This window comes from Marmota monax, unplaced genomic scaffold (assembly GCF_021218885.2).
Source record: "Marmota monax isolate L192 unplaced genomic scaffold, Marmota_monax_Labrador192_F-V1.1 WCK01_AAM20220418_F8-fsc00040, whole genome shotgun sequence".
NCBI lineage: Eukaryota > Metazoa > Chordata > Mammalia > Rodentia > Sciuridae > Marmota > Marmota monax.
Window position 1 is genome coordinate 15,595,798 of NW_026692782.1, and position 25,636 is coordinate 15,621,433.

The following is a 25,636-nucleotide window of genomic DNA, read 5'->3' on the forward strand; positions in this document are numbered from 1 at the left end:
ATTACTCAGCATTAAAAGAGAATAACATCATGACATTTGCAGGTAAATGGATGGAGTTGGAGAATGTAATGCTAAGTGAAGTTAGCCAATCCCCCCCTAAAATAAAAAAATGCTGAATGTTTTCTCTGATATAATGAGGCTGTTTCATGGTGGGTTTGGGAGGGGAGCATGGGAGGATTAGAGGAAGTCTAGATGGGCAAAGAGGTGGGAGGGAAAGAGAAGGGGAATGGGGGTAAAAAAGATGGTGGAATGTTATGGTCATCATTACCCTAAATACATGTATGAAAACATGAATGGTGTGAATATACTTTGTATACAACAAAAGATATGAAACATTGTGCTATATATGTATAATATGAGTTGTAATGCATTCTGCTGTAATATTACAGCACAACTTTTCATTTCTCTGGTTGTACAAGATGTAGCATTGCACCATATATGCACTCATACATGTACCTAGGGTAATGATGTCCATCTCATTCCACCATCTTTCCTGCCCCTCTCCCTCACTTTCCTACCCTTTGCCCAATCAAAACTCCTCCATTTTTCCCAAGCCCCCCTCCATTATGGATCAGCACCCACTTATCAGAGAGAACATTCAGGTTTGGGGGGATTGGCTTACTTCACTTAGCATGATATTCTCTAACTCCATCCATTTCATCTCAGTCAGAATGGCAGTTATCAAGAATACAAACAACATAGCTAATCCCAAAGAAACAAATGCTGAATGTTTTCTCTGATATAAGGTGACTGACTCATAGTGGAGTAGGGAGGGAGAGCATGGGAGGGAGAGCATGGGAGGAATAGACGAACTCTAGATAGGGGAGAGAGGTGGGAGAAGAAGGGAGAGGGCAGGGGGTTAGAAATGACGGTGGAATGCGATGGACATCATTATCCAAAGTACATGTATGAAGACACAAATTGGTGTGAATACACTTCGTATACAACCAGAGATATAAAAAATCATGCTCTATATGTGTAATATGAATTGTAATGCATTCCACTGTCATTTATTTTTAAAAAATCAATAAAATAAAAAAAATGTTTTAAAGCAAAATTTTCATGTTCAGAAAATTTACAAAAAAGGATATAAAATGGGTTAGTTTGAGATGACAGTGTTTCTTCAACTGCCTAGTTTAAAATTCCTTCTCCTTTATGAAGCAACAGCTGGGAGCAGTTGAAAAAAAAAAGAATACAAACAAAATAAGTGTTGGCAAGGAAGTGGGGAAAAGGCACAATCATACATTGCTGGTGGGACTGCAGATTGGAGCAACCAATTTGGAAAGCAGTGTGGAGATTCCTTGGAAAACTTGGAATGGAACCACCATTTAACCCAGCTATCCCACTCCTCAGTCTACATTCAAGGCCATGACCCCATCAGGGGAAAAACCCAGGACTAGCAGAGCTAGAAAGGCCAGGGTATGTTCAAAGAGCATTGGACCCTATTCTTATGCAGAACTGAACTAGATCCTGAAAGTCCTGGGCTTGGATCATCCTGAACAGGTCTCTCATTTACATTTGGAGGTCAAGGGAGACTTGACACTGTCTGGTGCTCACGTGGAATCCCAGGCCTCCACCTGCAACCTCTCCTGTCCTAACCAAAATTGCTGCCACATTTCCAACGTGCCCCCTGTCAGGAGTGCTGTAGCTCCACCAAAGGTCATTGATTTAGGGCAGCAGGATTTAAAACACACCTCAGCTTCAGTCCTCCCTTCCTCAGCCCCAGTTCCTCCTCTTGCTGCATCATAATGAGGACCCCAGGCGCCCTTCCTGCACACACTCTTCCTGACTGATGATGGGTTCCCTTCTAGGGGGGCAGCTCCTGCCCCAGCGCTCAGCACAGCACCCACTGCGCCCCAGCCGGCCTCTTCCGCTCTGCCTATTGGAAGTGTCCTTGTGCTCCCAGGCTCCCTCTTCTCCAGGAAGGCTTCTCCCACTCCAGTTGACAGAGACCTGTCATCCTCTTGCCCTTGGATGCATTGCCTGTGGCTTAGTTTTCTGTTGTTCAGAACGGTTCAAACTATGACCATCACATTGCTCATGATGAATCATATAATTTTATCTGTTAATTAAAAATAAATAAATACTGTACTTAACAACCAATAAGAATAGATGGCAGCTGTCAGGCTTAAGTGACAGTCTTCAGAGGCCCCCTGGGGTGCCAAAACTCTTCAGCTCCTGGACTGTGGGGAGGCCCTGAGAATCCCAGGGAAGGGGCTGTGCAGCTGGAAGGGCCCGGTACACAGCCAAACACAGGGACACTGGCAGATCAGGACAGGTAACAGCTGTCAACGAGTATACCAACTTAGTATAAATCCTGCCAATTACCAGAAATAATTTAAAATAAGATTTACTCTTACTAAACCATTTTTTAAAAGGAAAAAAAAAAACGGAAATTGATTGCTAAAATTGTAGGTTCCAGGGCAGATGGGGTCCTCAAAAGACCCTATTTCAATAAGCCTAGTCAATCATTTTCATTTACAAACTCCCAGGGCAAAGAAATTCGCACTTTATCAAGCTCTCAGAGAGATTTTGATGTAAATTAGAAATTTAAAAACCATGGCCTTGCCACTTAGCTTCCTGCCCCATTTGTAAACACTTTCAAGGCAGGATTTGTTTCCTAATGCTTTGAAGGTGCCCCATGCAGAGCACATAATTTGAAATTTCAGGGTCAGATGCTGGGGCTTAGTGGACATCCTGTCTCCATGCTCATTCAAAAGGGTCTGATTGCCACCCCCAATTTATATATATATATATATATATATATATATATATATATATACATACATATATATGTTTTATGCAGCATGCTAGAAATACATACACAAAATCTAAAATTGAAACACAATTTCTGTGGAAAAAAGTACTTATTACCTGGAATGCACTTTAATGTTTAGTTTTCTGTTCTATTCTGAAGGAAAGAAGATTGGGTAGGGCCAATAAAGTTGAGCTCACAATCCAATGAGTCATATCTCACAGCTTCAGAAACACTCATCTAGGACTCACAGCCTAGTTTGGAAGTGTCAAGAAGCAGCACAGAAAATAGAAGGAGGCCAGTAGAGTAGAGGAAGGGTGGGGGGAGATAGGGAGGGAAAGGGTAAGGATGTTGGCCAAATTATAGTGTTATATTGTGTGCATGTATGAATATGACAATGAATTCCAACGTTCTGTATTATTACAATGAACCAATAAAAAGTTTTTTAAAAAGAAGCAGCACAGTGAAGTGGCTAAAAATACAGACCCTGGGAGCAAGGTGCCAAATTCAAGTCCCTGTTCTCCCACTTAACTATCTTTATGAATTTGGGCAAGAGTGGTGCTTTCTATACCTCAATTTATTTTCCTACACAATAGGGTAATAAGAATAAGTTTCTCCTCCAGCTGGTGTGAGAATTAGGTGAGGTAATATATTAAGTTCAGAAAATTTCCAGGCATCTAGTAAGAGTGTCCAAAGCATAAGCTGCCGCCTCCTCCTTCTTCTTCATCACCACTACCAATGTTGATCTTCCAGTTATCCTTTCCTAAAACAAGGCTAAATTGCAAAACCACTGGTGGGAAAAAAAAGGCAATATCAAAGAGTTTATTTGCAAAGCTGTACAAAACTCCACAGTGTGCAGGGCAGGGTGTAGCGATGCCCTGGGCCCGGGGTCAGGCAGACTGCCCTCCTGCTCCTGTTTGCAGGGGAGGAATGAGAGGGGCTTCTGTTTCCAGCCTTGGTGCTGGTCCTGGAGAACATGACTGCTGGTACTGAATGGCTCCTTCTGCCTTCCACTAGCAAACACTTTATTTTCTTGCTCACATTTTGTGATTCACTGAGAATCCCAAAGCTCCCAGGGTGAGAAGGACTTCTGCCAGGGTCTGACTGTTGAGGTTTCCCCCAAATTCCTATGTCGAAACCTACCCCCCATGCAATAGTATTAAGAGGTAGGACCTTCAGGAGGTGATGAGCTCATGAGGGCTTCACCCTCATTTTACCCTTTTGCCATATGAGGACTGAGCGGAGAGCAGCTTTGACCAGATGATCTTGGACCTCCCAGACTCCAGAAGTGTGAGCAATAAATCTCTTTCCTTTATAAAGGACCCAGACTAAGGTATTTTGTTAAAGCAGCCTAACAGATTAAGGCAACTTCTTTCTTACATTGAATCCTGGGGACCATATTAGAATGTCAGTCCATAGAAAGGAAGATTGGGTTTCTTTTCTTATCAATTCATTACACTCAATCCAGTAAGGAACAACCCACAGAGAGGGTTTAAAAGAAGGGAAAAGCAAACCTTTCAATTATGCCAAAGGCCAGCATAATTTAACCAACCTCTCCCAGCACCTCAGATACACGGATGGCAAAATTAAGAGACACCTGCTATCAGATGGGAGGCGGATAAATTTCTAGAACATTCTACCAGTCACCCAAAAAAACAAATTCAGGAAATAAAGAACTGGAGACTTGTAGTAAATGTTTCATTGGTCATGATGATCAAAAGATGACGGTTAACACACACACACACACACACACACGCACCTCATTCCTCCTGCTGCTAGGCAGAGCGGCATGTCTGCCTTGCACTGCTCTGGCTGGGCTCTTATCCTGTGGGCCCTGCAGCCACGGCCCCTCAGGACTCTGCCCATCATTCACCCTGAACTTCCACTGCCCCGGGTTCTCATCTTCCCTCAGCACGGTGCCTGGAGGCTGCTCTTCCAGGCAGAGCTGTGAAAATCGGAGGCCTTGGTCGGCTGAGTCTGCAGTGGGTACTGTCGCAATGTCCGTGACTTCTTCTCCTTTTCCAAACTCTCCTTCTCTCCCCTCTCCCACCCCATCATTGTTCCCCAGAAACAAATAGGATGGCTTCACTGGTCAATTCTTTACATGTACAAACACCAAAAGCAGAGGAAACGCCCCTGGGCCACCCCCCTCCCCCCAAACCCCAGCGCTGGGAGAGCAGCCGGCGGGCGAGGCTGCTGGACCGAGCTGCGGACTGTCCGGCTGTCCTGGAAACTTCGTTGGCCTCTGGGCTTTACCTGGAGGCCTCTTCCTTCAGCTCCTTGTTTTTCCGCACCTCCTCCGCGTGCTTGTCCTGGGAAGAAAGGGAGGGACAGGGCAGGTCACACAGGCTGCCCGGGCCTAAAGGAAGGCAGAGGGGAGAGAGAAGGGCAGCCAAGGACGGCCATCAGGAACAGCGGAGCAGTGTCAGCCGAGGCGTCCTGGGAGGGGCAGAAGGCGGCAGGTGAGTGAGCCCAGGGACTGGTGGGTCCCAGCCTCCCGCAGGGCCCCCAGCCTCTTCCCCCTCCTCTGGCTACTGTGACAGCTGGACTGGAGGCTTGGCTTGACTTACTACAGGAGCCGCTGGGGTAGCTTGTGCGGGAGGAGCCCGCAGCAGAGCAAGCCCCACCTACAAGTCACCAGCCTGCGACAGACACCTGCCTGAATTCCTGGTCCATCCCCTTAGCGCTTATTGCCCACACCCCTCCGCCTCTCCGCCGGCTTTCTTACACTTAGGGTAAGAGAGCCTTCATTTGAAATCCAGCCCAAAGGCAGGCCCCGCCCTCTGCGGTCCACCAGCTGCGTGGCCAGCTGCATGTCAGGCTGCGTGGCCTCAGCCGACTCCTCCAGGTGGGCCACGTTCTCTGATCAGGGAGGGGCCTGGAGGGCGGCTCTGGCACCTCCGGAGCTCTGTGATGGCAGCGTCCACCTGCAGGGCTGCGTCCTGCCTTTGGCAGGTGCTGGGTAAATGACCCCCTTTCCAGTCCCTGGTATAATCACTTTCAAATGGCAGAATTGACCTGAAGTAGACCCACTGAGGCAGCCCAGGCTCCCAAGCTAGACCTTAATCTAGAGCTCTGTCCCTAGAGAGGCCCTGGAACTTCCCATGGGTTGGAGGCAGAGAGCAGTGTAGCTTAAGCAGTGGTTCTCAAGCTCCGCCATGTGTCAGCAGCATCACCTGGGAGCCTCTGTGGTCCCCAGAGACCAACCCTAGAAAGCCATGGTAGTAGGTCTGTGGCAGGGTCCAAGTATGTGTAGTTTTAAACTTTGCACCAAATAATTCCGGTGTAGACCATTGGTGACCCAAAGACTGGCCCAGAAGGTTTTCCCTCCCCACCTGCTGTCTCCTCCAGTGAAAAAAGGTGAGTGGGATCAAGGTCCCAGAGAAAGGTGCCCTCTCAAATGTCTGTGCTGGCACCTTGCTGCCTGGAGTCTACCTTACCTCCACAGCTCATGTTCCCCAGTGTGAACCTTTCCAATTGCTTCTCAGGTGAGCTCCCGGACCCTGGGTTTCCAGCCTCCCTTTCCTTGTCTCCAAAGGCCCTCTCAGTGACGAAAGCCTAGTGACACAATGGTGGGCTCTTCTCCCTAACACAGGCAAGCAAAGAGCCACCTGGACCCAGAGCCGAAGCACTGGCTTCTAGTCCCAACTCTACCCGTGTTAGCTGTGTCACCCAGCGCAAGTCATCTGACTCTGACTGGTTTGCTCATCTGCCTCAAGGATAATGCCTGTTCTGCTTACCACCGTGGACTTGGGAGGACAGTAGTATAATGAGACAGAAGTGTTTGCAAACAGTCTCTCAAACTCTCTATCACGGGACCAGCCTCAATTATTTGTTTTGGACTTGGCCTCTGAGCCCATGCCCCCTCCTATTCTGACTGCAGATTTTTATTTTTTCTTCCAGAGTTTGTCTCGAGTCACCCCTTATTAATTGGGGAAGCCTGAAATCAGACCCAGATTGCTTCCCGCCCACAGGGTACTTGCTGCCCCTCATAGGAGAGCATCAGAGTGAGGGGCTGGCACGTGCTGACCAGAGCCAGGGCCTGCACAACGTACATATCCCTGGAGAAGAAACCAGATCTTTCCAGTACAGTTTCTAGGTGGATGGGCGGGAAGGAGTGGGGACCACGCTGCTCACCATGGGACGAGGCCACCGATCGGGTCCCGGGAGTCACCGGGCAGCAGGCGGCTCCTGGAAATAAAACACAGAGCTGGAGCTTCCCAGGAGCTGCAGGAGAAACTGGGGCGGCCTTGAGACTCAGGAAATGAGGCCAGCATGTTCTCCAGCGCAGCACAGGCTGTTATCCTGCTGACACGGGGGACCAACCCCAGTCTCTCACATTTCTCATATTCAGGTGACACCGTTTGGTTTATGGACAAATAGCATCCTCGTGGAAAGAACCTGAGACTCACTTGGTCCACATCGAAAGGTCTGGAGAGAATTGTTTCCTGCTCAATGGGCGACTCAGCTTGTCCTACCTTGGACTTCAGAGTCAGCAACTTTCATTAGATCAGTTCATTCAAGGATGAAGCCCGGAATGCACAGCCATGTGTCTGTCCCTACTCCCTTGCCTTAAACAAGCTTTCTCCATTTAATGAAGGATACAAGGTCCCTAAGACAATGAGAATTTTTATTTGTGTTATTGCAGAAAATCCCCTGAGGAAACCCAGAGCTTGGTTTGTGTTTCTTGCCTGTAACTTTCCAAAGCATCCCATTGGAGCTCTAAGGATCCTGCCTAACAGAACTATTTTCATTCCTGCTGAGGCTGCTTCCTCCTGAAACATATGTAGGCCCAAATACACTTGCCGTGGAAGGAAGGCAGAGCACCCCAGGAGCCTCCTTTGGAATCCAGGACCATTTACCTTCTCTTGCAGCCGTTCCAACATGGCGGCAAGGTGGGCCTCCCGGTTCTCCTTATTGGATTCCATCTTCTGGGCCAGTTTTTCCTTCGCCATCTTGATGAAGTTGTTGTTTTCCTCAATGGCTTTTTGGATCACCTCTCGCTCATGCTCTCGTTTCTCTGCTAGGTGCTTCAGGAGTTCAGCTTCCTGGTACTGAGGAAGCACAAAGGGAGAGAAAGGCCCTTCAGGGTAAAATCCAGACTTCACCGCCTTGGATTAAGAGTTCAGCACTCAGGACACATGCCTGCCTCACTGAGCTTGCTTTCCCACCTGTGAGCAGGAAGCAGGGACCTTCCCGCACCCTCCCACCACCTGCAAAGCTTCCCACAGCCCTTGATGTTTCTCAGCTTTGTTCTAAATATCCTCAGGACCATCACCACCATCATATGAATTAATTAATTCACAAACACTAGATGATCTCATACTAAGTTCCAGGTATTATTCTAGCACACTAGGAAAGAAAGAAAAGGTCTATTAGAAATAAGAAATACCACCTAGGTACCCTTCAACAGATAATGGGTTAAAAAAATATGGTGTATATATACAATGGAATATTACTCAGCCTTAAAGAAAAATGAGATTATGGCATTTGCAGGTGAATGGGTGGAGCTGGAGAATAAGCGAAATAAGTGCTAAGCGAAATAAGCCAATCCCCAAAAAATCAAAAGCCGAATGTTTTCTCTGATATGCAGATGCTAATTCACAATGAGGGGGTTAAGAAAGAATAGAGTTATTTTAGATTATGTATAGGGGAATGAAGAGAGAGGAGGGGGTATGGGGGTAAGAAAGAAAATAGAATGAATCAGACATTATCACCCTACGTACATATATAACTATATGACCAGTGTGAGTCTACATCATGTACATGAGAAATTATACTCCATTATATATGATGTATCAAAGTACATACTACTGTCATGGACAACTAATTAGAACAAATTAAACATTTAAAAAATACATAAATAAAACTCAGACTAACGTGAGAAGAGCCTTTAAGAGTGGAGAGGAAGTGCCCCAGGAGTTCCAAAGAGGAAAGGATTGTTTTCTGCTGAAGGATGAAGAAGAGCTTATACCAAGATGGCATCAGAGTTGAGCCATGAGCATCAATAGGGAACCCAGAAGGCCTACTGAGGAAAGGTACCATGGCCTTGTCCCCTCCCTCCCAGTGAAGAAATTCTTACCTTAAATCCCTAACATTTTTTACTGTGTTACTCTTGTCACTCATATAAGGCCACCTCTGGGAGACAAGTGGCACAGTGCGTTGTCCTCCTAACCAAGCTGTGAGCTCCTGCAGGACGGGAGCCCTCACTTTTTTCTTTCCCTTATTGGAGCCTCTTCCTCTGCCCTGTCCCCGGGAGGCCCTGTCTAGATATGACCTTACCCCAGCTCAGGGCCACCACCCGTCTTCTCCAGCTCCCTCCTGCCCATGCTAAGATGGAGCAAAGAAAGAAAGGGGAGCACTTACCTTCCTTCGTTCCTCGGCCGCTTCTAGTTTCTTCTGGATCTCTTCCAGTGATGGGTCTCGCCGCCGGGGAAGGGAGGCATTGAACTCGGGCACCCCATCAAAGGAAGGTGGCTTCAGGATGACCTCAAAGGACTGGCCCGAGGTGCATTTGTTCAGTTCAATGACTTCCATGTCCGAGATGACGCACCAGTTCAGGTCCACTGTGTCTGCTGCAGGATGAGAGCGAGGGCTGCTTACCTGCTCAAGAAAGGCTGGGCCCCCCTGAAGCATGCACACGGACCGGGAGAGCTGGGTCCCCATGGCAAACCAGTGGCCAGGGGCCTGGTTCTGTCCTGAGCACTGCTACCTAAGGTCAGAGGGCTGATAGGGCCCAAGGTCCATAGCCACAGTGAGGCCCCAGGCTCCTCAAGTAGGGCCCTGGGGACATGTGATGTCTGACACCAGCCACAGCAACAGCAGCTGCCTTGGCTTCTGCCTCTACCACCAGCCTCCTCCGAGGGTTAGCTCTTGCGCCCATTGTCCTTGCTGGTGACAGACAGTGGTGCATTTTACCCACTGCCCCCCCAGGCCCCTCCTCGTCCCGCTACCCACTGACCGCTGGGCTGTGGACCCTGACTCCTCCTACCCTGTTCTCTTCTTTCTGTCCAGTCAGCACTGTCTTTCCGCTGGCTTTGACCTTTCCTCCTACACTGTCTCCCACACCAGCCTAGACAGAAAAGACAATCCCAGGTCATCCAAACCCGCCGTCTCCTACTGCCAGGCCAACCCCACCCCTTCCTCTCAACAGGAAATAGGAGGTGACCTGTCCCCCACACCCAGCAGGAGACCCTGGACCTCCAGTGTCTGGGAACCATCTCTGACACTGGCCCCGAGCAGTACAGCCACACAGCCCAGGCAGGAAGCCCTCTTCCCACGTCTAGACCCTTGGACATCTCCTCCTTCCCTAGGAGACCCCTCAACCACCCCGTGTCCCCTCTTCCCTTCTGGTTTGTTCCCGAGGGTGGACTCTCTGCCTGGTTCCCCTTGGCGTTGTTTGTTCAAGAAATGAACAAAGGTAAAGCTAAGAGGGAGTGCTCTAGGGAGGGCCTGATTCAGAGCCCAGCTGCCATCTAGTGCCCCAGGCTGGACCCCTGCAGCTTGGACCCTGGCACTCTGGGTAGGAGCATGTGCACGGCAAGGAGAATTTCATGAAAAGGGGGCTGAGGACTGCACCCCCATGCACAGGAGGGAGCCTCTACTCCTTTCTTCCCCAACTGAGTCCTCACTGACCTTCATATTTGTAAGATGACTTATTCAGAGGGTCAGCCAGGAAGCAGGAGCAGAACAGGGACACCAGTGGGAGCTCCTTCATCTTCTCCTTGTAGGCTGCGGAAACATCCGGCAGGTGAAGTTGGGGACCCTGGCTGGCCTCAGAGACCCACGTCCCCATGAGTTGGCCTGGAGTTCACCCAAGCCACCTGCATCCACTCCTCCCACATCTGGAGCCACCTCTTTAGGATTCTGGCGTGTGATTCAGCCCCTCATCTGTCCCCCTCCAGAGCACCCAGTGGCCCCATCTGTCCTCCAGTATTTCTCCCCTCCTAGCACCAAATGCCAGGCACCCTCAGGTATAGACCCCAAGCACCACCACCAGCCCCAGCTTGACCCCGGGACCCAGCTTTCTGTCTCCCCACGCCCACCCTGGATGGGCCACTTCTTTGGCACTGGGATGTAGGAAATCCATGCTCCATTCTACCAGAAGCACTGGGTAGTGCCACACAAAGGGTGGAGAAGAAGACAGGACAGGGAGTCTTCACTGTCCCTCTGCTCCACACCTTTGCTGGGTGCTAAGTGGGGCTGCTCCTCCTGACCTTCCCAGCACAGAGGCCAAAGCCAGCGTGGCTGGTGTCCATGAGGCAGGAGTGTATCTCCACCACCAACAACTCCCTCTGTGTTTGGAGGTCACAGTTCAGAGCCGCCCGGGCCGCAGGGGTGACCCCTGTCCGTCCCTCCCCACTTCCCTGGAGCTAGTGGACATGCTTTTGTGCCTGGCATTCTCAGGCCTTCTCAGCAGCAGCCTGCCCAGCACAGAGCCAAGTGCTCTTCCCTCGTTTTCTTTCACCATTGAAAACATAAGTGACTGCAGAAATACCACATGGGCATTTGAAAAACTTTAAAAGAAAAAATACACCGATGAGCAAAAGGAAGAAAAACTTCAGTGATGATCCCACCCACCACCCGGGGACTGAGAGGGTCAGGAGCCACCACGGTGGGGCAAAGGCTGGGACGAGAAAGAAAAGCCCTTCCTCCTCATGGGAGGCATCTGCATGCTCTACCCCTGTGCTCTCTTCCCAGGCCTGTGGTTAGACCTGCTAAAAGCACAGAGGCAGAATGTTTGCACAAGAAGAAATTGTTACTAGAGGGAGAGGGGGGGTGGCCAAAAAACTCTAATTGCACTTATTTTTATTCACTTTCAAAGTCATTACTTTGGGGCCAGGTGTACTGGTGCGTGTTCGGTAATCCCAGCGACTTCAGAGGCTAAGGCCAGAAAATCACAAGTTCAAGGCCACCCTTGGCAAGTTTGTGAGATCTTGCCTCAAAATAGAATATTAAAAAGGGGCTGGATATGTAGCAGTGACACAACACCCTGGATTCAGTCTTCAATACCACACACACACACACACACACACACAAATAAATAAATAATTTTTTAAAAAATCACTGATTTGGAAGATGGCACAGCTGGGCAATACATTTTTAGTTTCCCACTAGTGGGGTGGTGGGTTAGCTGGCAGCCGAGTTCAGATGATGGCGTTGGCCTGCATTACTTTTCAGAACTTGAAGGCCTCTTTTCATATTACGTGTGTCTCCTTTTCTGCTTAACTTTGGGGTCAGATTCTACTTGGCCCTTCAAGTAGACACGTCTCTGTGCATCCATAAATCATTATGTGCAGAGGAATAGCCCATGCTTCCGGGCCATGTGGGGACCTACCTGCGAGGGTCATTTTTGCTGGGATCTGGTGGCTGATCTGACTGAAAGTCACAGAAGGCGTCTCTCACCAGCTCAGGACACGGTCAAACCCTGAAACAAAAAAGAAATAGTTTACCACTGATAGATGATCAGCCTGAGGAGGGTCTCTATACAACTGCACAGGAACCTCGGGGGTACTGCACTTGCTCTCACCTCTAGGCCCTCTTTCCACCAGCTCTCACTTCCCCAAACACCCACCCTCTTCCGCATCACTGGGTCAGGTTCAAGCACTCATGCCAGTGTCGCCGTGGGCTTCCTTGTCTCGAGGCTTGAGTGCGAACTTGAGTTTCCCAAACCCCTGTGAACAAGGGGTGTTCCTCTGTCTCCCTGGGCAGCTCAGTGGCCTTCCCAAGGCAAAGATGGTGGTGAGAGGCCAGTCTCCAGTAGGAATTGCCTAGAGGTATTTTGAAAAATAACCACCCCTCTGAACTTCTGTCTCCACACCCCACCTGTCTCCAGCCAGCTCCGACACGGGATGAGAGGGAATTGGACAGAGGTGTCAAAACCTTTTCAAGATGGCCTCTCTCTTGCCCGCCCTCCAAGAACCACTGGCCCAGGCCCTCCCTGACCCCACGAAAAAACACCCCTGGGCCACGAAAAGAGAAGGATCAAGGCCCAGTGTCATCACACTTGGTTGATGCAGAGACAAAAGTGGACTTGTGGGGGCTTTGTGGGAGCCAAAGATGGGGCTCCCTACTCAGCATGAGGCCAGGGGAGCCAGGGAGGGACCCTGGACAGAGCATAAGGGACAGGTCAGAATCTGGCGAAGAGGGCATTCTGCCAGAGAACTGCTCAGGCCAGGGTCAGGGTGAAAAAGCTCAGTGTTCTGGGGCTCCCTTGAGCTGGTTGGTGCTGGAGCAGAAGGTGAGAAGGAGGCGGGACAGGAAAGGAGGTGGGAGGAGCAGCGAAGGCACTGCCTGGAGCTCACTCAAGACACGAATGGCAGCTCTGCAGAGTGCTGCCACCCAGGCCGCTCCATCTTTGACCACAGGTACTGGTCGCTCTGCCAGTGGAAGGTGGCCCGAGCCAGCAGGCTGCCTGCCCACGTCCTCACGTGGCTAAGTGACACTGGGGCCAAACTGGAGCCCCTTTCCTCCAAGAGCCAAGGTGCCTTCCCACTAGGGGCCGGGATCCGAGCTCGTGGGAGTGGCAGGGCCAGCTCTGGGGTAAGAGCTAGACCAGTGCAGAGCGGATTGCAGATGTCAGCTCTTGGCTAGTCGTGTCACAGGTCCGAACCTTGCTTTTCTGACCTTCATTCTGCACAGAGTTGTACCAATTAGATGAGAAAAGCCTCCGCCCTGCAGCAGCCCACAGAATGCGTCATGGATGTCAGGGGCCTTCCCTCTGCGTCAGGGTGGTCCTCCCCACAGCCCTGCAAAGACTGTCGTCTCCATTCTCAGGAGAGGAGAACGAGGCTCAGAGGGTCTGTGTGACTAGAGAGCGCGCAGACTTGACCTAGATCTAGCTGCCCACGAATACTCGGTCTCCTGTCTCCTCATTGTGCTGGGTCCAGAGGCCCCTGCCAGGCCTCTCCCGTGCCACACAATGGACCTTCTTTCTCTGGTATCAGGCTGGTCCTGATGGTGCCAGGGGGACCCGAGCGGGGAGGCAGGCCTAGTGCCTGGATGTGAAGTCCGCAGTCAAGAGTCTGCAGCCTGCACAATCTGCTCAGGGCCTGGCTTTCTGAAGGCGATGGGCTGAGTGAGGAAGCTCTTGCCAGGAGAGCAGCGGCCTCGGACCTTAACCTGGGTGATGGATCAGAAATGGAGGAGGAGGCAGAGAAGCCCACCTGAAGAAAGAAGGGGAGCTGAGCAGGGGCAAGCACTTGGAGTCAGAGGATGTAGCCCTTGGCCCAAGCCGGAATGAGGATGAGGCTGTGCTCAGGGAGCACTTTGCACCCACAGCATCCCAGCTGCGCTTCACTGAGCCAGAGCCAGGCCCACAAGAGAGACACCATCAGCTCCACTTTCAGAAGAGGAACCTGGGGCTCAAAGAAGTGAAGATGCTAGACTAAGGTCACACAGCTCTGAGGTGGCAGAGCCACGTCGAGCATCCCCATCTTGTGACTTCTAAGTTCCTCCCTAGTGGCCAGGGGAGGAGCTAGATTCTCACTACTGCTTCCTCCATGCTCCTGAGGACTCAGGGAAAGCCAGTCTGGCCTAGGGCTATGGATTCACTTTTAAATGTGCTATGTATTTAAGCACAGTCTACATGGAAGCTACTGTGCTAGGAGTCCGGGGAACATAGAGAATGTCAGGGAGGGAACAGAGATGTCACACAGGTGAGCAGCAGTGTGCATGGTCAAGGAATTGGTGATGACCATGGGATCAGAACCTGCATGATAAAAAAGGTACTCATAGAATATTTGCTACATACACACTCTTTTACTTTAGTTTTCATAACTGTGTGGTGAAGTAGGAATGCTATCTGCATATTATGAATGAAGAAACTGAGGGTCAGAGAGGCCAAGTGACATTTCCATTCAGTAGAGAGAGTTGAGTAAGATACATCGACATCTTAATCCTAATGACTGTGAATGTGGTTTGGTCTTATTTGGAAAAAAAGGATTTCCTCAGATGTCATTAAAGATCCCAAAATGAGATCATCTCTGATAACCCAAGTGGGCCTTAAGTTCAATGGCAAGTCCTTATGAGTGATACACAGAGAAGCCATACAAAAATGGAGGCAGAGATTGGAGAGAAGAAGCCTCAAGCCAAGGAATGCCCAGGGTGACCATAAGCTGGAAGAGGCGGGGAAGGATCCTCCCTAGAACCCTGGAGCAAGCGTAGCCTGCTGGCACCTTGAGTTTGGAATCCTCACCACTGTTTTGTGGTAAGGTGCTCCAGCCCTAGGAAACCAGTACCCTCAGTAAATAACAAAACCAGGAGCCAAAGTCACGATGATTCTTCCACCGTATCTCAGCAACCAGCATTTGTACCTGGTCTGATTTGTTCCTCAAGAGGATCTGTGTACAAGAATCTCAGGGTACACGGGACCCTTAAAAATCCTCCTGCTAATTGCTACACCATTTCTATTTCAGCCAAGATCTGAAAGATCTGCTGCACATGGGATGCTCTGAGGAAGGACACAGAAGACACGGGGGCAGAGGGTAGGCAAGACCTCCTGGAGCGCACAGCAGTGCCAAGGAGCACCCGGCCTGAGAGGAGCCTGGCGGCACCCTAGTTAGCCTCTGGCATCAGCGGTCAGTGGAGCCAGGACAGCAGCCTCCCCAGCGCTCGGCCTGCTGGTGTGACCTAAGTGTCATCTTGCACAGGCGGTTCAACAGTCATGCCATGTCATGCCACAGCAAAACACAGGCTGGTGCATGCTCCCAAGCACTTTGTAGGAACACCGACCGGTCAGTCAAGAGGCCCCTGTGGGGCTGGGCATGGATCCGCACAGCAGGTGGGAGAGGACTTCAGCTTCAGCTGGCCCAGATGCCAGTGCGGCCTTACCCCAGGTGACGAGGGGCCATCATGCCACTGAGGTGAAATGCCTAGGGTGGTGAACTGACTTTGCATCTGGACAGTGAGATGAGTGGTGGACTGGGTTTATTCAGAACAGAGGGGACCCACTGGGTTGATGCAAAGTACACTGGGACTAAACACTAGAATAGGACAGGGAACCCACAGAGGCCTCCACACCAGCGAAGGAGTCTGTATCTTGTATTCAGTTAGAAAGGCTTTGGTGTCCTTTGAATGAGAGGAGAGGGCGGTGGTGAGGCTTAAGGGGACAGCAATAACAACGGCTGCCATTTCTTCAGCATCTACTTTGTACCAGGAAAAGCAAAGGCGTATCTAATTTATTTTTGATAATGAGGAAATGGCAGCTCTGCACAGTTGGGTAAAGGATACCAAGTCACACAGACAGTAAGAAGCAGAGTTGGGATTTGAGTCTGTGTGTGTTCCCTCCGGAAGCCTGCTCTGTGCACAGGTTCAAGTACAGGCACAAGGAGATTTAGCAGCAGTGTCGGCTTGGGGAAAAGATTAGGAGGGGAAGGCTGGCAGTGTTTTGTCCAGGCAGGCTGGGGACCCGCCTGGGCTGTCATTTCCATCCCACCCAGCACTGCTCTCCCACCTACAGACTCACCCATACACTTCCCCAGCTCCAGCTTCTAAGCAGGTTCAAGTACAGGCACAAGGAGATTTTTCCAGGCATCCCCTGTGCCTGGAAAAGCAAGTGAGTGTGCGTTTTTATGGGTGGAATGAGCCATTAGCTTCACCAGTACATAAATTGGTGAGTGATCATCCCACCAAGCAGAGTCAGCCACGAGGCCTCAGACTCAGAGGGGTGAGTTTTGAATGGGAGAGGGCATGGTTGCTGGGGAAGCCCTAGAATCAGGGAAGATGTTGATGAGAGGGATCTCATGGAGGGATGGTAGGGAGGAGAAGATGCCTAAGGTGAAATATCAGTATCCCCAATTTCCCTTGAACACCAGAGTGTCAGAGGTGAGGAAATCACCAAACAGATGCGTGATCACAGAAAGGGGGACTCTCCGGGAGGAGCTATCTCAATCCTGGGGAACAGGACAGACTTTCTGATGAGCACGCAATGAGACACAACAGGCCCAGGTAGGCTAAATGTCCTGTATCACACACAACAATTCCATGCAGGAAAAATACCCCATCAGAAATGCCAGTGACTTCCTCTGGGGACACAGGTCCAGAGGTCACACAGCAAGTTGCTGGCAGAGAAAGGTCAGGAGCCCAAGCATCTGGACTCCAGCATTGGCACCTTTCTTCTTCACACTGGCCCCTTCTCCCCTCCAAACACCAGGCTGGATGAGAGGAACAGCCACCCCGGGGCCAGCAGAGCAGCATCCAATGAGAAGGTGGGCATGCGGACAGGATGCTACAGGGAGCGTCAGCAGGACCATGCTCCCCGGCTTTCTACAAGGCGGGTAGTATCAGGAGCAGGCAGAGGAGAGTGCTGAGTGCTCAGGCACCACCTGGCGCCGCCACCCCACAGCGTGCACACAGCCTCCCAGGTGCTCTGACTGCCCACGTGGCACAGTGAGCCGCACTGTTCTTGTCACTCTTAAGAAATGCCCAAATAGCACTCTCAGGATGCGTCCAGGCCCACGCGGACTATTTTTGAGGGATAAGCAGCTAATGGATGCCCAAATGGTTTGAGTAGAGCTCTCCTTGGCAAGGGTCCTGGAGGCCAAATATAGGAACTCTGGCACAGAATTGGTACAGCAGCTTCATGGTGGGGGAACCATGAAGGCTGAGCCAGGTCCTCCAGCCACAGGCAGAGTGGGAAGGGCTTCTTCCAGCTGTGCACTGGACCGGCCTCTTAGGAGTCCTGGTCAAGTTCTGTGTTCACCTGGTATTAGCTGCGTAAGTGACCTCAGCGTCACATGTCTTCACATTGGACTGGAATTGTACCATCTCAGAACAGTAACTTAGCTTACTTCACACTGACCAGGGGCTCTGTGCGCAGCATGTGTCTTATTTGAGTTTAAAATCAAAAGGAGTTAAATTATTTTTTCATGAGTGTGGTTTTCAGTCTTTCCACACTATTTATTAAATATTGAATTCCATACCAAGTCCTCTGTTAAGTCCCAGAATAACCCCAGGTGGGGAATCTTAGGGAGTTCTACAGGTGCTCTGCAGGTCTTCAGCAGGGTCCTCTGCAATACTGTGGACCATGTCATCAAGGAAGAAGGAGGGGATTAGAGTAAAGACCATTTAGGGACAAGTGAGTCATAGAGGGGGCTGGCAGACAGAATGGTGTGTGATTCACTGGCTTTGGGGACTGGTAGTATCAAAACTCCCCTTAGGTTTGCTTTTCAGGGCTTCAAGAGGAGACGCGGATGGTCGAGAGCTTCAGAATGCAGCATAATTGTGTTCTAGGAATGACCTGCTGGTGACAGCAGAACTCTGGAGGCCTAGGTCTGAGGAGGCCCTCAAGGTTCTAATGGCTATGCTGAGAGGAAGCCATTAGACAGCCCCAAATAATCCACAGTGATGGGACTTCCCAGGCTATTTTTTAATCTCCTATTCAATATACACAAGAGATTCAGCATGGCAGAAGTCAAGTTCAGGGTGTAAATTTTTATTCAGGACAGGCAGAGAATTGGGTTTGTGAGTCAGGCTCTGGGTGGGGTTCCAGAGTCAGGAGTAGTCTCAGGCACTAGCACCTGAAGCAAGCTCTGTAATTTCACTCCTGACAACGACATGGATGTTTGACAGTGCACCATGGTTGACCAGGAGCTTCCCGGTGCACATGTGCTCATGCATCTTACACAAACTGCTTCAATTGCAAACATACTAGCCCTGAATGTCGGAAAGATCTATGTGACAGAGAAAAGAAAATAAGTATTTGCACTCTAGTGAGTTTACACTCTCAGCATTTCCTTATTTTTTCCTGTGCCTATTATGTTTGCATTATTGTAATCCATGTGTATACATTTTACCATTCACTCTCCCTGAAACCTATGAAATGGATATGATTAGACCCATTTTCCAGATGGTCAGTTTAGCAACTTTGTTTCCCTGAAGTGGGACAAGGAGGAAGGGATAGGCATAATTTGAACCAGAATCTTTTTACATCAAATTTCATGCTGTTCCTGACAAAGCTCCATGCTGTTCTCAAATCCAGCCCTGTCCCTACATGGGAGCAAGGACAGCTGCCCATGGCACATGGTTGAAGTTGACTATCTCCAAATTGCCTCCCTATCCTGGGTGACCTCATGCTTAAAATTCTTACCATTAAGCTGTCCTTGGGTTCAGCTATGGCCTCAGACAGTCCCCATTTGAAAGCCTACACCTAACCTATCAAGCATAATAAATTGAGTCATTTTCGTATCTGGACAGAAAAAGCAAGAGAACTTGTCGACATCCCCAGAGGGTCAAGTTCTTTGCCCATTCTGCAGTCCCACAGATGGAAGGAGTCACAGGGATCTCTAGATTTTTATTTCCCATCTCTTCTCAGATGAAGAGACAAAGGGTCTAGGAAATCTAGTGCCTGTCTGAGGCCCAAGGAGCAGAGTCCTACTTCCAGCCCAAATTAAACTACACGGAAAGAAGCCCCTTATCTTTTGCAACATCATTTTTATTTCTTTGTTCTTTCATTCTTATCCAGCGCTTATTTTTTAACATTACTTTAATTTTAACTTTAAATGGATATCACTTACAACTGTAAGTATACAAGTTAAGTATAAGTATAAAATGGTGTCCACTGATTTTCTTTGTGTGAGATAAGAGATTTAACAAAATTTTACTTCCTCTCTCTACAAACCTGGCTCTGTCAGAATGATCTGGATTTTTCAGTTTTGGATTGTCATTATCGATTTCTTTTTTTTTTTAATGTTATTCACTCAACAAATATTTTTTTGAAAATCTACTGTATGCACTATGCAAAGTAGTAAGACTACATGATCACCTTACTCAACATATCCCTAGCCCAAGATATTTGACATTTTTTGCATTCGGCTTTGTAAATACGCTTACTATAATTAGACGTCTATAAAGGCTATTGTTCTGGTTGTTCATGACCATTATATGTCCTTTTTGAATTCATTTTTTTTAATCTGATCATTTTTGACTATTTACAGTACTTCTTGGAGTAATTTTCTCCAGAAAGCCCTCATGGTATGTTTCTTGGGAGTGTCTGTGTCTGAGATGCTGAAGGTAAGTGGCAGGCAGCCCTGACCCTGGGTTGTCAGTCCCTATGTGTGTGCAGGGAGCAGTTAGCCTTGGATGCTGTCTGTCCGCTTGTTCTCACGTATGCACTCTGCACTTTGCACTTTGCTCCCTTTTCTGGTCTGGATTTCGAGCACAGACCACCCCCCCCCCTGCCCAGGGACCCACCGACTCCCAGCACACTTCCCGTCCTCCTTCCCCCAGATTCACATTCTCCAGCTTGTTCTATGAACTCTAGATTTGCCAGTGCCCTGTTATAAACCAGGCCAGCCACCGCCCCTTTTGATCTGTCTTGTTCTTCTCCCTCTCATCTCTGACAGCAGGACCCAAAGCAGGCAGGGCACACAGCTCTAACGCAAAGGAGCAAAAAGCTTTGGGCTTTGGTGGGGGAGAAAGGTAGGTATGTACATGTGAGTGGGGGCAGGTGGGAGAGGAATATGTGTGGGGTGCATGTATCTGTGGATCCTCCTACCTTCCTATTGGGACTATAAATGGGAAGGGTGATTTTTTGGAGGGGGGGGCGGGTCCTTGATCATTCTCAAACAAAAATAGAAAAAGCAACCTTTCCCACACTGTTACATTTCTGAATATAACAAATGCTAATTTAATAAGCAAACCAGGTAATGCATGATGCATGTTCATTTCTCAAGCTAACAAAGAGTTCGGTCCTCTAATAAGCAATATAAAAATTGCATTTTTCCCCATTACATAATTCCACCCAAATTTCTATGCTTCTTCCAAAAAAAAAAAAAAAAGAAGAGTCATTTCTTCAAACTTTCTAGGAATTCTGTCTCCAATGAAAGTCCTCGGGTAAGCAGGAAATAATATAAAACTGTAAAAAGGGACATAGAAGTCAGGATCTTAAGTGTTCTGGAAAACTTAGTCTTTTCTTTGGTTATGATCTTGATAATTTGAAATCCTATATGTAAAATCAACAACAACAGATCTGAACATTCCTGTTCTTCTTGCGTGGTCAATTGAAAGTGGACTCTGACCCCTCCCCTCCTCACCTGTCCTGCTTTCTTTGCCCTGTGTCCTTCTTTCCTGTTTCACTATCTTATTAGATCCCCATTTGGCAATCTGTGTTGCTCTGTTTTAAATACTGTCAATCAACCCTCTTTCCTCCTGGAGAAGGCACTTGGTTTAAACTGCCTGGTCAAAAGAGGGAAGGTGGCCAGTCTCACCTGTTCCTCAGATCTCTTTCATGGAGCCAAGATGGAATCTAGATATGAACCACTCATCCAAGCAAAAATGTGAGGAACACCCCTACCCCTCCACCAACAGTAAAACCCAGAGTCCTGCTCACCCATGGAGTCACATTCCAAGATATCCCACAGGTGCCTGAAATCCAGGATATACTGTTTTCTCCTCTACATACATACCTATGATAAGGCTTCATTTATAAATAAGTCACAGCAAGAGATTAACAACAATAGCTAGTAATAAAAGAGAGTAATTACCATAATATACTGATAAAAGTAAGTTAAAACTTGCAAATGGCTTATTTCTGGAATTTCCCACTTAACATTTTTGGACTTAGTTGCCCACAAGTAACTGAAACAGAGAAAAACAAAACCATGGATAAGAGGGCACTGCTGTATGTCTGCTAAACACTGGACTCTGGGGGAACATGCTAGACAAACCTTTAGAACACAGTATCTCACGAAAGAAACAGTCTCCCATTTAAAATAACACTTGGAATGAACTGTAACTTTCAGGCACTCATTTTGTATCTGCCAATGAGCACATATAGTGTACAACATACAGTGTACATCCTGATTGGACACATACACGTGTACTCACAAATACACACATAACTGAAACTGCATTCCTAAGTAAAAAGGCACAGAAAACATAATTTACCCATTATATTGGCTGTGTTCTAAATTTTTTCAATTCTACCTTATCTCATATTATTAAAAGACATACTGGTTATAATCCACAAAATTCATTTCATAATCTACTAAACAGGTCTTAGTCTGTAGTGAGGAAGACTAAACCTATCTCCAGGGCAACGCAGAAGCCTCCTCTAATGCCTGTCTGCTGGTGGTCATCCCCCTTCTTCTTGAATGCCTTCAGTGAGGGAAACTCACTTCCTACAAGGAAGCATGCTCTCTGGTGAAGCATCGAGCAGTTAAAGAACCTTGCTCACTCCAAAGCTGCAGGTGTGGCTGGGCGGAGCTGGGGATAACAAGAGGTCTGGGAAGAGCTGGCAGGAGCTAGGCAGCCTCGGAGAGGGCTGGAAGCACTGTTCCTAACAGCAAGGCAGGGGCTCCGTGAGCTACAGGAGAGGACAGGGCTCTGGGAGGCTCCGGTTCACTTCTGTGGAGCCACAGATCAGAACTGCCCCTTCTGCCTTCCTTCCCCTCCAGCACTATGATCATCTCCACATCTGATGTATGATCTCATTCCCCCTGGCACCCGCCCGTGGGAGAGCTCTCCTCCCCCTAGAGGGGGCCTCAGCCTCCATGGAGACAGATTCCCCCACATTCCCTCCGACCTTCCCACCCACCCACCCCTCAGGGCTCCAGCAGGCCACTTCCAGCACCCCCCAGTAGTGTTCTCTTGTCCCTGGGACACAGGGGCATCCCTGCCTGGGCTATGCAGACAAGGGCACCCCGAACATGTCTGACCTACCCCCTAAGACTCCCTGGAGACCTGCCCAGCTTCAGGACAATGAGGCTCCCCCACACCTGATGGCATCTTCCTGGGAGAAATAAAACAAAGACATGGCCACCACGTGGGACCGAGCCGGCCACTGGACATCAAAGCTCCAGGTCCCGGTCCCGGGCATGAGAAAAGGAAAATGCCTAAACTCCTGGAAGGGTGGGGGTCTGAGTGAGGAGGGAGGACCAGGGCGTGGCAGGCCTGTGCTCCTGCAGCCTCAGACTTTGAGCCCGCTGGCCCCGCCAGGTAGGATCAGGTTGACCTCAGGGTGGGGCGGGGCGAAGCAGAGGGGATGATCTCATTGCATCCTTAGGATCAGGAGGAGAAAGTAAGGGGGTGGAGAGACAAGGAGAAGGATGAAAAGGGAAAGAAAGACCAGGAAAGCCGAAACTGTCAAACACAGGGCAGCTTCAGGCTTGAAAGGGGTCTTCGGGTCAGAATCAGTTCCAGGGGAAACCAGGTTCCAAGCCAACCCTTTCTCCCTCAGCAACAAAACATTTTTACGCAAAAAATAACTCACCAGGGACCTCCCTCCGACACTGCCTCTCTCCGGAGCTCTGGAACAAAAGTGAGGATCCCACCCTGGCCCCTGCCCCTCGCCAAGCACCATCCCCTGCCTCGCCCTGCTTCCCCCAAGGCTTGACAAAGTTTAAATGACTGAGTGAAACCAAAGGCAACACAAAGGGCCCGGACCCTCCGCCCCTCCTCTCCGTGGCTGCTGTTTTGCTTCTTTCTTTTGTTTGAAAACCTCCGACCCTTTGCATCTCATGTCTTCTTACCTGCAGTCCAGTTAGAAGCAAGCGAGCTGCTCTCTCCTCACTCCCTCAATTAGTGGTACCCTGGGCTTCTCTCAACATCAGCACCACTGCTCGCCTCTTGCCATGACATCACCTCCGAGCTCTCTGATTGGCCAGCAGTAGGTTGCTTGGCAATTGGACAGTCTCCTCTGGTGGAGCGGGGATTGCCTGAGCGAGTAACTCTTAGCAGGCCAGGGAGTGGGAGATGATGTCAGACAAAGGGCTGCTTTCCCCACTGCCCGTGGAGCCGGGGAGGCAGAGAGTGAGGGTGGCGAGAGGGAAGGGAGGGAGTGGTAGGGGGAAGGTGGGGGGGGAGGCACAGCCTGCACACTGGGGGAACCATGAATGATTTTGGGAATCTTTAGCTCCTTCAAATCTGGGGGTGAGAGAATATGGAATCTAGAGAAGCAACAAGATAGAACAGATGAACCCTAAAAATAGCTTCCCAAAAGGCTTGATGCCTGTTTCCAGCTCGGTCAGAAGGCTGGTGGGTTAGGACAGCGACTCACAAGGTGGGAAGGGGCTGCAGAGAGCCCAGGGTGGAGCTGGCAAGGGCTTCATGCAGGGGTCCCAGGAGAGCAGGGCTTCCCCCTGGCGGCCCTCAGGAGGTGTCGGCCACATCTGTGTTGGGGCATTTGCCCGGGACCAGTGGGTCCTCACAGCCCACAGGACCAGCCTGGGTCTACTAGAGGGAGCCACAGGTAGGAGCCCAGACTAATCTTTACCCTAGAGGTTCCTAAATGTGGTGGGATCCTGGGGGGAGGGGATGGGTCATCTACAGTGCCTTCCGTGCCCTCGGGGAACCCAGGGAGCCCCTGATGAAGGAGGCTCAGCTGCTCACTGTCAGCCTGTGGGCAGGAGAGGACAGGTGAAGCAGGAGGGTTGAGGTGCCCTGCAGAGCAGGACTCCTCCTGGGGGCGCCTCCATGTGACCATCCTCGCTTTCCACCACCCAACCTTCCTCACTCAGTTTTCTCGGGAAGGACTCACTTTTAATTGTGGCAAAACATTCAAAACATAAGTTTTGCCCTTTTTCCAGTGTGGGGAATCAAACCCAGGGCCTTGCACATGCTAGGCGAGCCCTGTACCACTGAGCCACATCCCAGCCCACTGACATTGTTAAGTATCCCATACATTCAGTGGCACTATATACAATCAGTGTTGTGTGACTGTCACCAACCATCTCCCGAAGTTTTTCATCTCCCTGACATTCATCTGTAACCATTAAAACCGCCCCTTTCTCCCTAACCTCTGATCTACTTTCCATCTCTATTAATTTGCCTGATTCTAAGTATATCATACAAGTGACATCATGTAGTGTTTGTCCTTTTGTGTTGGGATTCTTGCACATGACTTGATGACTTTGAGGATCATCCCTGTGCAGTGTGTTTCAGAATGACATCACCTCACCTCAGTATGACATCATCTCACCTCGGTATGACATCACCTCCCGTCAATGTCATCATTCTCACCCTCGACCACCACACCTCTGGTCACTGAGACTGCACATAATGATTAAAGGTTACCTTGAACTCAGCCCATGCTTTGACATCCTTTTTCTAACTACAACAGCACTGTCGAGGATCTGAAGGTGGCCTGCTGAATGTAGAGGACCTGCTTCCCACAGCTGGGGCCCAGGCCCTGCGGGCTTCTGCAGGGGGACCCACATGGACATATGTCTCCCAAGACGACTCCTCATCAGGACTCAAGGACGCTTGTCAGGGGACCTGGGGGTGTCAGAATGACCGACAGCCCTGCCTGACTTTGGGGTTTGCAGCGCATGCAGCTGTCCTCTCCTGAACTCCCCCCACAGGGCTGCAGGGACAGCAGGAGAGACGTCATTCTGCTCCACATTCAGGGAGTGCCTTTGAACAACACACTCTCCATGCATGTCACAGGCCACCACCCAGGACCCTCAGGCCAGGCTGGCCCATGTCAGAGGGAACTGAAGCGCCTGAGGGTAGCAGAAGCATTTCCTTCAGAGTGTGGAGGCAATAGAGGCCGCACCGCACCGCATGCCAATCTGGAATCCAAGCAAACCTCAAATGTACGGCTGCCCTGGCTGTCAGGAGCCCTCTCTCCTTCCCCACCTGCCTCTCCTCCCAGCCCTGAGGAGCTGCAACTCCACAGATCTGCTGGCTCCGAAAAGTGAGGGAGGGGGAGCGGAGACAGGGGGTTGCCATGGTGATGGCAGCCAATAAGAGATCCTCTGCTGCCAGGAGAGGGAGGCACCGGGTGGAGCCCCCCATCCTGACTGGGAAGGAGGGTGGGGTGGGGACAGTGGGGGTGAAGGGGAGCAGGACGTCACTACCCGAGAGCAGAGACCAAGGGGGAAAGAGGAGAAGTGGGGAGGGCTGCTCCATTTCTCTCTAGCTGCTGTTTGAGTGCTAGGTTGT

At 49.9% G+C, this 25,636-nt stretch overlaps 1 protein-coding gene across 4 annotated transcripts; it reads right to left on the bottom strand.

The window, feature by feature from the left end:
* Positions 1–4,445: 4,445 nt before the first annotated feature.
* On the bottom strand, positions 4,446–23,379 carry Stmn4 (stathmin 4). 4 transcript variants are annotated; one of them, XM_058580424.1, is made up of 8 exons: positions 23,224–23,379; positions 12,093–12,182; positions 10,391–10,486; positions 9,747–9,827; positions 9,122–9,330; positions 7,618–7,809; positions 6,893–6,946; positions 4,446–5,067 (listed from the first exon to the last, which is right to left on the bottom strand). In XM_058580424.1, exons 2-7 carry the CDS (start codon positions 12,103–12,105, stop codon positions 6,926–6,928), a joined length of 612 nt encoding a protein of 203 aa, XP_058436407.1. In that variant the 5' UTR covers positions 12,106–12,182; positions 23,224–23,379; the 3' UTR covers positions 4,446–5,067; positions 6,893–6,925. The 4 variants fall into 4 exon arrangements, with proteins under 4 accessions (XP_058436407.1, XP_058436408.1, XP_046303813.1 ...); XM_058580425.1 differs by lacking the exon at positions 9,747–9,827; XM_046447857.2 differs by lacking the exon at positions 6,893–6,946 and having other exon boundaries at positions 23,224–23,378.
* Positions 23,380–25,636: the final 2,257 nt, after the last annotated feature.